At 34.4% G+C, this 13,429-nt stretch overlaps 1 protein-coding gene across 1 annotated transcript in view; it reads left to right on the forward strand.

The window, feature by feature from the left end:
* The first annotated feature begins 1,607 nt into the window (after positions 1 to 1,607).
* The window catches only part of LOC102807756 (uncharacterized), a 48,304-nt gene continuing 36,482 nt past the window's right edge, over positions 1,608 to 13,429 (forward strand). The window contains exon 1 of the mRNA XM_006814660.3: positions 1,608 to 1,930. Coding sequence (XP_006814723.1) covers positions 1,789 to 1,930 — 142 coding nt within the window. The 5' untranslated portion in view covers positions 1,608 to 1,788. The remainder of the gene's footprint in view (positions 1,931 to 13,429) is intronic.

Raw genomic sequence — 13,429 nt, forward strand, 5'->3', positions numbered from 1 at the left:
TGACAAATAAGTTGTCTGTTTGGAATAGTAATTAGCCTTATTTATCTAGTGGTTTTACACGTCAAATGAAAACTCATTTTCAAAATGTCCTCCAGCCCACCTCCCAGTTTTCAAATGCCAGCACCTCTAGTATTCCTACCGCGCATCGATTAGGTCACGCGGGTCGGTGAAATATTAAGTGGTCGGATTGGAATATAATTAGCTCTATTTATCAGGATTTTTTTCACATGCATTCACGAAAGCATTGTGCAGATCCGAGTTTTCCAGCACACCTCCTAGTTTCTAAATGCCAAAACTCAGCCAGGGATCAGGTTATACAAATCCAAACGAGCTGGTCGGACATAATTAACTTTATTTTCCAGTGACGGTGTTACACGTAATATAAAAGTATCGCCAATGTAAAGCGATTTCAATAAAGAAAATTGTCACATCCCCTCAGTAAAATTGGCTCTAACTTTCCCGTCTTTTTTGTTTCGCTTTTCTATAATTGGAAATGCATATCAATTCTCGCGAGAATGACAACGGTTACACGTGAGATTATACAAAAATACTCCAAATGAAATGAAAATATTTGCTAAGACATTTTTTACATGGTTTTAGGCTTGAACTTCCACTCATTTCTTTGTAGATAGTATTGTTTACAGGAGATCACAACATGTTTCGTCTTCAATTTATTCGGATATCACAAATTCTCTCATCAACAAACAAATTTCAGTGACTACCGTGACCAGTTTTATGCAGTTTAAATTTTCAGAGAGTGTTTTTGAGCCTAATTTTTGGCAAGATTTCACGTAGTGTTGAATTATTAATATTCATATACCAATTTTCTAACTGTTTTGAATTTTCACTGTGTCATCATTTATCACGAATAATTGTTTCAATTGTTTTACACGTTATAAGATTATTTGGTCAACATCTTTCAACATTTTTTTTTGTCAGTTGCTGTTCAGAGTTTTGTTCATGTGAAATGCATCATTTAGAAAGATTGAACTGACCAACCGATTCAAATATTTGACTGTTTGTTTTTGGAGCGCAACAGAGCGTACAGAGTATCTTCCAAGCTCGCTGCAGATGGCCATCTCTGAGGTATCATTATAGATTCCAAGGAGGAATCAACGAGACGATGAGTGCATATTTTCAGTTGTTCAGTTACTGATCTAACGACTTCCTACACGTGTATGCATTTGTGAATATTTGTGCTTTGTTCAGTCGAATTGCCCATTGGGCGTTCTAAAATTGCGATTCGTGGCACCCCCCTCCCACGTAGTGTCGCCACCCCCAAACTGTACCAATGGTTCATGGACGGTTCTGAAGGATTTACCACGTTCCGTAATATGTTGTATAGCGAGACACAGGTGGCGAAGCTTGGGCAATTTTCTGTTTTGTTTTGCTGACAATCTACATATTGTATTAACTTTTTGATGTGTGAGATTTGTTTCAAAATAAGTTTTTCTTTAATATTTGCCCAAATTAGATTTATAATAAACGCAACATTAACAAAATTTACAACTATATTCAAAGAACTAGCAGAAGACAACGTTCACGTTTCGAATAGCATCATGGGTAATTTAACGCTCTCTAGGGAGAGGGTATAAGGCCTAGCAACTCAAGCAGCCATTTTAGTATCGAGCGGTGATTGTGTGTTGACAGAGTATGCGTGATTTGTCCTTGCCGATGTACAGATTGAAACTGAAGCATTAGCAGACGGAATAGTCGCTCATGTCTACTTTAGACATTCCATGGTGTGAGTAGTGTTTGGTGAGCACGCCGAAAGTAGTGTAAGCTACCATGGGTTGTGGAGGTAGTACAGAAGGTCGGAAGGACGACAAGGAGGATGGTAAATTTTCACATCGCAAACCCAAAGTTAGTATACGAGTACCACCAGACGTGCACCCGCGAAAAGAGGGACCTCATATTGTGTTCGTATTTGGTAAGTACTGGATCAAGGTGACATTGTATCTCAAACGTAGTGATGTTGTTTTATATTTTTCACATCATGATACGTCATCATCCGTTCACCAGCTCCCTGTCAGTAGTGTTATCTGCCAGTTCCAGTGGAGTATGCCCCTGTGAATGACGGTCACCGTAGCACAAGATTCAAGTACAAACTGTATACGTACGTCATACTTGTACTGTACAGGAGCATTCGAAGCCAGAAACGTTGCGTTATTTTAGTATAAGCACTCATCAGCAGCGCGTTAATTTATAACAGTTTACTGCGTTTTATTTCGTTCGGCCTATTCAAACTCAGCTGTTGGGAACTGTAAACGATATCGACAACCGCGCGGTTCAACGTTCTTTGCACATGATACCCGACTGTAAAACGTGCGACATAGAATAAAGCTAGTGTTGACATTGAAGACCAATGATGTCGCAACATAGACCAACATAATGGCAATGCACTATGCTATCGTATGCGGCAATTGCGTAATTTTTTCAGGCCTATTTACATTGTGTTGTTGCATCTCAACTCGAAGTAAACGAATTACATGTATTCAGGAATAGTGTTATCACAAACACACTGAAGCGTTTAGTTGTAGCTTTTAAAACTATGTCCATAATTTTTATTAGTGTGAAGATATGAATGAATTTCTGTTATATTCAAATCGAATGGTATTCACCAGCAAAGAAGCTTTGGATCATGATGTGAAAATAAATTCGCTTCTTGTGTCTAGGGCCTATATACAATGTATATATATATTCCTATATTGTAGTCATGTAAGTTTCTGATGTAAGTGGCTTAAAAAGTAAAATTTCCGGTTCAGAATTGGGAATATTGCCATTTAATGTTTTTTTCTGATTTTCTCCCAAAAGGACTTGGATAATTTTGTTCATATTGACTATCACAAAAATCTCTACTCAAACCGAAACAAATATTGTAATCCTAAAAAAAAAAACGCAGGTTTTGTACTAGTTGTACATGCATAGAATGTAGTATTCAAGTCTAGCAGAAATTTGTATTTGGGATGCTCTTATAAGGTAGATGTATAAAAAAAATAATAATGAATATGGTAATGGAATCTCTAACATTCATCAAAGTAACATTTCTTTAGCAATTGTTATCTGTAACTCGCTGCATGGCAGCCATACACAACATTTTTTATTTTTATTTTAGTATTGCGTCAGGTTCATTTTAATTGTAGTAGCTTGCAGGATGTAAATGTATACTACTAGTAAGTGAAAACTCACACAGTTTTTACGCAACTATGTCCATAATTTGTTGTACATCACATGGGTAGATTGGCTTACTCCTAATATTAAGATATTATTTTAGTGAGCGCATTCCATGCTTGCTTGGAAATCAGCTTTTATCGGGAAGTGCAATTGTTTGATTTTTTTAAAATTCAACCTTGTTTGTTGTCTAATGTACTTGTAATGTATATGGCTGAATAATAGCCCATGGCACACATACATGTACATGTACTACCAATTCTTATCTTGGGGCTACCATTTCCAAATACCAATAGCTCTGGTGGGACTTGTATAGAGTACTACATGTAGTATAAATATTTGTAATTGTAATTTGCAATTTGTAATTCAAATGTGTTTGGTCATTCTAAAAACCTAGCTTTGTTCGTTAAAGTTCTGTTTTGAATACCATTTGAAATTGTTTCTCCTATAATATACCCAGTAGTTGTTGAATTTGAGTTTACTTTTTAGTGCTATCATTACCACCATTTCTCGTGCATTTATCCAAAATAAAAATTAATCTCACTTGAAGAAAAAATTGTTTTCATTGTTCTTGTCTCAGGTTTAATCAAACTAACTTTGTTCTTCATACTGAGAACATACAGATGATTAGTTGTTTTGAAAATGTATTCAGTGAAGACCACAACTTATTTCAAACTAGTCACAATTATTCTAAATAAAGAAAATGTTTGATTGTGTAAAAATGACTTGTGTAAAAGCACATCAATGAAATTTGATCAAATTTGCAATAAGAGTGGGCTGTGACATTCTCAATGCCTTGGATAAAATATATTAATTTAATCAATAATAGAAACACACAGCGATGGTAAGCACTGTGCATTTTGAGTGTTATAGACACTGCCTGTATTTTCCTAACCTTGCAATCAAATGGTGTGATCCAATCAATTCATATCAGATACATATCTACAGACATGCACAAAGATTAGAAAATAGAAGCCCCACTGTACATGTACTTGTACTTGCTAGGCTGTTACAATTCAATACACGATTGCTAATACATGTACGTGTATGTGTACCCACTTGGAATTCCGTATTGTTTTGTGTTCAAGCTCCCAACAATAATTAAAATTATGAATTTTCTCTAAAATGCTTAGATCTTGTTTGACCACATGTTAAAGTAGGTATGTTGCATTCTCTCTGTATCTTATTTTTTCACATTTAATATGTATCATCATCATGGTAAGTTTATAAACTACTTGGTGGTCAGCCTCTTGACTTTTCACACTGCATCTTGAAAAATAAAGATCATTACAAGATGATACTGTTTTTGCAGTCTCCCATTTAGTAAATAAAAAATATTCATTTGTCAGACTTCAAACTATGTATGTATGTGTGAGAAATAAAATTAATTTGATAGAAACCTTGAAAGAGCACTATCACATCTGTAAGTAGTTCAGCTAATTGGTAGCTCTTCCAAATGACATTAGCGCTCGACATCATGTATATCATTTAATTGGGTGAAACAGGGACTCCAAAGGCACCTAGTTTTAAGACCAAATTATCTCAGCATGGTGTGATAATATGGGGAATATTGCAAGGTAACATAGGGAAACTGTTTGGACATGCAAGCCTTTGTTGCCTCTATGAAGTGTCTGTGCATGTTTATTTAATAACCTAATCCTCCTAATGTAGTTGGATGTCATGCTTCTCTGACAGTAATCGCAAGTTTTTGTCTAGCTTCATGCCTTGAATGCCATGCATACTTTGGTGATTCTACTCATTTGTGACAATACACTGATGTTTAATATCTGCTAACATGATTTACGAACGTAGTTACTGTGGATGAGAGATAGTTGCTATGGCTACATAACATGGACTCAAGTACGAGATTTCTGTTTCTACTATGCAGCTATCTATGTATTAAAGTGGCTGTATGTGTACTGAGACGCATACATGTAGGTGTAAGCCTTTTTCAACATTTTCCATTTAACCAACCAAACCTACACAATAAAATTGAATTCATGAGTGTCCTTTGATAACAGCTTGTTAGATCCTAATCACTATCGCTATTTTCATAAATGAATAAGTTCATTAAAACTGATTATGCAATTTATTCAGTTTTTGGGAGAGAGAGGGATATTGAGAGGGATTGGGTATTGTACGTGTCAAAATAGCAATTAGTATACGTATAGGTATTGAAATTCCATCCAAATTGAAACTAGAACAAAACATTTTTTTTTTACTATTTTGACCACATAACTTGCTGTTACTTTTGCTAATCATACCGGTACTACATTTATAGGGTACCTGAAACTGTCTGTAATTTAGTGATGTATAAATATATTACATGTACAAGTATCTCAAAACACCCCTGGCATTATTTTTAAATCTACTGTTTGGCTTTGGCATACCAGTATGTGATATTCTATTCACACTAATCTTATTGGCATGTATGGGCTAAATGCATAATAATAATAATAACAAATTTTATTGCATCCTTGAAATAAATTTTTCATCAGTTAAAAACAATAACAATGAAATAAATAAACAAAAACAAAAAAATGTAAAATGCTCAAAAGAAAAGGGAAAAAAAAAGATAAAAGTAAGAATTATCTTTTAATTGGATGTTCTGTTCTAATGTCAAATATGGCATATACATATTCACCCACTTGCATTGATCCTTCTTGCATGATGAGCTAAATCTGCAGAGTTGTGGAGGTAGATGTTCGATCATCAATTAGCTGATGATGTTGATTGGGAAATGTGACACAAATTGCTATTTGCAGTAACCGCATGATACATACGAGTCTTGTATTAAATTCTGTATATTCTTCTTCTTGATGCTATCAAAATGGTCAGATATCTTCTTCACATTTTCAATTTGTAGTCTAAGGCATTTTTAGACATTTATATTTGGTTGCATTTTGAGTTTATTATTGTCTTGAAACTACCCATCTTCTCCTTGACCACAGGCATCCCCCCCCCCCAAAATGCTTAATCTTACAAAAAACTTTATCAGTGTGTAATTTCTATTTCAATTGTTAGTTTGTGGGTATTAAACCTCTGATTGGTGAAAGGCTTATAACTTAAAATGCAGCTCATCTCTTAAATTTACATGTGGTTGTTGTAGCATTGTCAAAGGAAAGAAAATTTAAAATCTGATTATTGCCGTTTAGCATTTCAGAATTTATGATTTTAGAAAAGTGACATTGTGTCAAACTGTATAATTGTTCAGCATGTCAAGTACTTCAGAGGCCAAAAAGGCCATTGCCTTTGAAAGCTCACCTGACTGCCTTGATTCCCATCAAAACAGTTGGAAATTATGTCTTTGGAATTAGCTGCCTGCTGAAGGAATCTTATACAGTCAGGTATTGGAATTGTATCAGATTAGTTACAATGTATGTATTCACAAATAAAATGTAGATCTATATGCACTTTTCTTCTATTGTGAATTGATTTCTATCTTGTTACTGAAATCCAAAAACAGTTCACACAGTTCCATCGGAACAGGCAACACAAGCTTTGTTTCCCAGTATGCATTGCACAGTTTGCTTCATCTCCATGGCGATGATCATTCTTGCATCAATAAAAAAAAAACAGACAACAAACAGGTAACTGGAATTAAATGGTCTTGATTTAGTATAATATTATGACTTTTTCTTCAATACAATGTACTACATCTATGACGTACATTGTATTCATATATTATCGTTAGCTGTACATATTTTTAATAGGAAACTATAAATAACACTTGCTACTGTTTTTAACAATCTTATCTTATTTTGACTCTCTAGCTTCTTTATGTGATGACCTGTCCTATTAATAACAAAATTACTTTCAAATTCGGCATAATTAACAGTTTCTTTGACTTGGGTAATAATTATCTTTTCATAGTGACACACCAAGGGAGTTAGGTATTTTGAAATTGTCATGACGCTACTATTGCTGAATAGATATTTTGTGTACCCAGGTTGTATCTATGACGACCTTAATCTAATTCATTTATACAATTATTAGTGACTTCTCGTACAGGGACAACAGATTAATAGTCTTATAAATCAATATGACTGAAAGTTGCATTTATCCTGTGTGGGCATTTGCCTTTACCTATATGTATTACTTGTACAAATGTATTTGTTTGTCTTGTTGCTATGAAATGTTCACTGTATGCACACTGGAAGCTTGCAGTGATAATAATTCATGTTCCATTGTGTAGCTTAAAACACCAAGGGGACTAATAATGACATTTAAACTCTTGCTGTGTTGCTGATTGGACTAGAAAAAATTCACTAATCTAGTGTTGCATATAAAAAAAAGGCTTGATATACGGGTACTTCCACAAACAATTGCAATTGACCTGTAAGCATGATATAAATAAAAGTCAACACTTTTATATTTCTCCCAATAAAAATGCATTGAATGAAATTTTTTTATTAAAGTGTGCAACTTCAGATTCTTGACCATGTATCTTTCTTGCACTGGATATACAAATGTTAAAAGAATGTACAGTATGGATCAAAACTTGTTGCAACCTTGTTCACAAATGAATGCAATGCTGTGATAGAGTGCATTAACTTCAATGGCACCCAGCTCACATGCCCATGCTTTAACATATTCAGCATACATTGCCAGGTTGTCAGGATGGATATCTATTAACCACCTTTCTTCTCTTATACTAAAGAAAAGAAATCATTTGAAGCATGGCATATAAGTTTATTTTTAAACCTCTCAGTTGTGGTTGCTAAAGCAGAATTTTTCAAAAGAGATAATAGACCCATCGTTGTTATGGCATACACATTGGTATGTAGGATAGTATTGTGCATCTCTGTTTACCAAGATACCAATTATATTTTGGTGAGCATCCAGGGTGTATAGTTGTACAAATCTCAATGAGTTTGGAACAGTCACACAATTAAAATTCAATGGCCTGTCCCATTTTGCTGTACAATTATGACTTTGTACATTGGCTAATATATTCTATGCTTTTTAAATACACGCTTCAATAATTTGCCCTATGATGTGACTGGTAATGTTGGGCAAAGACATTTCTTCTGCAGTGGTGAAAACAGGGGTGTTGATGTTTTTTTAGGTGAGGGGGTCTATAATTTCTTCAACTGCTAATCACTTTAACAATGGATACGGTAATCTTAAATTTTGGCTGAAAAGTATCGAGTGATATGTCAGTACCGGGTAATTCCTCACCTTTAAAGTGAAAACAAATTTACTTATTTATATTTATTCTGGGAGCTGTGTATTGCCACGTTCACACGACGGTTGTGTATACACGTTCGGCTCGAGCCAGCTTGAGTCAAGTTCGGCTCGGGGTTAAACTCTGATAGGGTTGAGCCTCGACATGGCTCCGACCGTGTATACGCATCAAGGCCCAAAAGTCTGAGCCTACTCACACCCTTAATAATCTTCTTCAAGTAACCTATTATTTCAACTATGGCAGAGACAACATTGTTTGTAATTTCACACAATTTCCGGATTGACGAAGAGGTACGCGCCCTAATATAGCTCACGGGGAAACAGAAAAATAGCGAAATTATGCGACAAAAACTTGAAAGAACGACTGAATGGCAATTGAAGAAACCTTTTAAAGACATCAAAGATAAAAATTATAGAAGCGGTCACAGTACGGTGATGTGTTCCTAGTACATGTAGGTTTAGATTGACAACTGTTACACATATCACAACAGTTGAACAATTACAAAATGATAATTTTGCATGACAATAACTTAAGCGAATAGGCTGTAACATGCGTTTCTTATTTATTCGTGATACTAATACCTAAATCATATAACAGCAGTGCATTGTCTGTTCTACCTCCATGCTCAGACTCGTGACTGTTTTTTTTTTCTCTCAGCCCAACAACATTGTGCCATGTAAAGAAACAACACAAGCAAAAATCGTTTTCAGCCATGTTTTTTTTATACTAATTAGTTGAGGGCACTGTTTCGTTCGGCTCTGATCGAACTGAATTGAACTCTGGCAGATCTCTGCTCTCGTTAGGCCCGACCGTGTAAATGCATTGTAGATAATCTCCTGTTAATCATCATATGGCAGTATTTCGGCTCCGATAGAATGCTGCTGTGTGAACATAGCATATGAAATGTTTTCTTGGCATAAACAAGTCATTGTGAGGATGAAGTTGTAGGTGTTGGCAACCATTTTGACCCATTTTGGCTCATATAAAACATCCATAAAATTATACTTGAAACTATCTTAATAGATATAGAAACCTGTTATTTTTCCCCATTGTCTTGTGATATGATGTGCCCATAATACGGTATACCAACATACTTTTAAGCCAAATTCCAATTTTCACTCCTATTACTGCATGTACATGATAACAACATCAAGTTATATATGAAAAATTATTATCGCACTGGAAACTGGCTCAAATTAGATGTCAATTTTTTTGATCAAAATTTTCCATATTCTAATTAACCCATATTATTATACATCTAGCACAATAGAATTTCGTAAAAAGCATTATTTGCATTAATTTCAAATGTATCTGCACTTTACATGGGTAAACTGTGTCGTTAACAACGTTTACACTTCATATTCAAAAACTTTCTTTTATTTACATTGGACGCAGACGTGCTATAGTGTGCGGTGGAAATAAAATCGTGTCAGTGAAACGCAAAATGTTTTTCATTGGTACTTTTGGCTGTTATTTGTATCTCCTAAATTATTACTACAATAAGAAATGATGATGTATAATAATAATGTTATCACTGGAATACCTCAAAGTATGCACTTAGGCAGTGCAGGATCACATTATCGTCCTTCTCTATGCGTTGATTGATGCAATCAACATACTGCATTTATGCATACTCAAGGTACATGTATTCTCATAATACAATTTTCTGTTCGGCTTAAATCTCCTTGAAAGATCAGATTTATGCATTTTCTCCTGGCGGGTTGGACTAGCGAATTTGTGCTAGAGGGCACTTGTTGTAAACATACAATTATTTGTAACTATCGCTTCAGTGACCACTCAGAAGTGATTTTATAGTGTTGTTTTCTCTAGTGTTTCAGAATCCATTGCATTGCACACTCCACTGCTTGTTTTGGTTTTACCTTTCATAAAACACCTGTCTATGACTACCCGGTATATAAAATTGGCATACACTTGAAAAAAACTTAGTACATTATTGTTATTTCCTAGTATGTTCAAGCCTCTTTCTCTAGAAAGTGAAACATGCTGGCGTATTTGACTGTCAACTGTTCATTCCTGTTCTTTAATACATGCATATCCACTTCATAGTTCTCTTTATGGAGTATATATGACCTCTACACTGGTACTGTGAATTTGAAGTAGGAAACTGAGAATGGCGACTGTGAGTGCAAATGAACAAGCTGCAGTATATGTAGTTGACTTAATTTTAATTTGTTTTATGTGCTCCAGTAGGACAGAATTGAATTTATTGTATGTCAGTTCCTAGTATGCTTGGTTTTATCTACTGCTGCATGTAAAAAAGGACTATTTGACATGAGTGACCTACCCTCAAGAATCGATCTTTTATGGTCAATGTGATGTGAATTGTTGTTCAGTACAAAGACGTGCATATTCATGATACAATTCATTTTGTATACATCCAGTTCCAAGGTATATTCCTTACAATCATCTAATCTAATGCCACTAATTAGTCATTCAGCTATTTTTGTGTTCTAAACTGACACTAGGCAGCAATTATTATTACCAGTAATACTGCAAATGTTTGATAAATACACATACATGCAGATTGTAGTAATACAATATGCATTTAAAATCTGTTCTTTCGACAGTCATTTCTGACTGACCTTGTCATTTACTGTTTGACCTAGTCATAAAAAATATGGCAGTTGAAGGCATTTGAGTGAAGCAAGTATAAATGAGACATTTATACTTCATTTTAAAATGTTTTTGATCAAAGCAAGTAAAATTGGTCTGTCATTGTTAGCAAATGTATTCTGAACAATTCATGAAGGTTTGGCATTTCTAACTTGCCTCTAGACATAATCCTGCACATACGGCAGTTGTGTTTTTGTGTGTGTGTGATGCATCCTGGGTAAAAATGAAACTCTGGAAAATGAAAAGCTGGGTTATGGGTGAAATAAGCATAAAATGGTTTAGAGTCTACCCATTGAGCATTCCAAGAAATCATGCCTTTTGTGTGCTTTACTTCCAATCATACATGTTATTTTGCGAATAAGTCACTGTCATAATAGATTATACATGTATTTCTATGAAAAATGATACCCTGCTGCACTTAACAGTATTATTTGGGACATAATTATTTATATGCTTTATTAAATGAACAGGGGGACACCTGTGCTGACATGATTTTGCTGTCATGGTTACATGCATCACAAACTTAATAATTTCCAGTTAGCTGTGTATCAAATGCTGCTATGGAAATGTTGTGTTTTTTGGATGCTGTCCAGGATGTGCAAGATTAAGAGCATTCTAAAGTATCATGAGAAGCTTTTGATATGGATTTTATATGCATGTGTGATCATATATATAATGTACAAAGAAGTTAGGAATTGGGTTCAATCTGTTTCTCCACCGAGTGCGCTTCATTGCATGAAGTTAAAGGAAAAATGTGATAGGTCATCACTAACATTGAAAACTCCTATGGTGCATCTCGTATGTGAACATTAAAGCTAGTTGCATCATTTGTGATAACTTAAAATCTATGAATAATTTTTTTTTCAAATATAATTTTAGATCTTAAACCACTGCAACATTTAAATTTTACAAATTTATTTGCATACGTAAATTGATTCTGTATTCAAATCCTGGACAAAGCATATGTACAGTACCGGTACATTGTGTTGATTGGTTCTAATGCAGGTACTCTAATATATTTTCCAATTCTAATGTACATGTACTTATTTTGGAATTAATTGAAATTCTTCCATATACTGTATCATACAAAATGGCTGAAAATTACAATACAGATTGGATTACTTACTTGGCTGTCGTCACTTGAAATAACCAAATGAGTGATAGGAACATAGCTTGTGGACAGTTGATCAGCATAATTTCCTTGTACAATAGTTGTATTACTGGTGAATGCAATTTGATTTATATTAATCCACAAATTGCTGTGTTTTATCTTAATACATGGTACGTATTACATGTATTTACAGTATGTGAGGCACTGTGATTCAAAATCTATTCTTACATTGATATTAACATACCTCAAAGGATCAAAAAGAGCATCTGTGTTGATCTGGAAAATCCCTATGCTATACGAGTTTTCTAGCCTCCTCACTCTAGCTTGACTTAATCCCCATAGATTACATGTGAGTACTTGTTACTTGCAATGAATATTATGAAATACCATTAGGAAAGCACTTATACTATACATGAATATCTTTCGTAAAAAGGGCTATTTTCGACTGGTTCTTGAAAACTGCTACCCCGATTGCTTCAATATTTTATACATACAGTGTAGACACTTTGAGTGGACCTCAGTCAGATTATCTTCAATTCTCTAATTTTAGTGAATATTTTTGTCATTTTTGAGAAAAAATGTCCATTTTCAACTTATTGAAAATGGCTAGGCAAATTGCTTTGATATTTTATATGCAGATACATGTACCTTGGGTGAACCTCTAACAGATGGTTTAATTTCTAATTTTAGTGAATATTTTTTGTCTAACTTGCACAACTTGTGCATTGCGTCCAGAATGCCTTTGGGAATTCCCGGAGAATTGCGTTGGTACAACATAACATTCTGATTCTTATAAACAGACTTGACCTATCAAGTCAAATTTGCATCAAGAGTTTGCGTACAATCGAACACATTCGATAATGAAAATAATAATGATGATTTTGATTTTGACTGTTGTCCCAAAGACCCTAATAATTTTAACATCGTAAATTCTGGTGATACGTAATTAAAAATGGAATAAAAAGTGCATATTTTGTGACCATTTCTGTTTTTTTATTATAAAAGTGTTGTGGGAATCAATGACAACACAACTAATTTTACAATTTTATTTTCTCCAAAGACATAATATTCACCTCAATCTGACACATGATAATCAAAAATTGTCATTTACATACTTTTTTGGTGGCGTTGCTCGACTACATGCCCTACCCGCTAAAACATGTGATTTTTGGAGCTACATGCATGTACCCTTTATGCTAAGTTTGGTGAGTATACATGTATGCAAAGCAAAAGCAAAGTCAGAAATATTAATTACGAATACATGTACATCCATCGCATGAATACATGTATTACAAGTTCCAGGATATTATGATATAGTACCAGTG

Source organism: Saccoglossus kowalevskii, chromosome 7, assembly GCF_978046115.1.
Source record: "Saccoglossus kowalevskii chromosome 7, keSacKowa6.1, whole genome shotgun sequence".
Classification (NCBI taxonomy): Eukaryota; Metazoa; Hemichordata; class Enteropneusta; family Harrimaniidae; genus Saccoglossus; species Saccoglossus kowalevskii.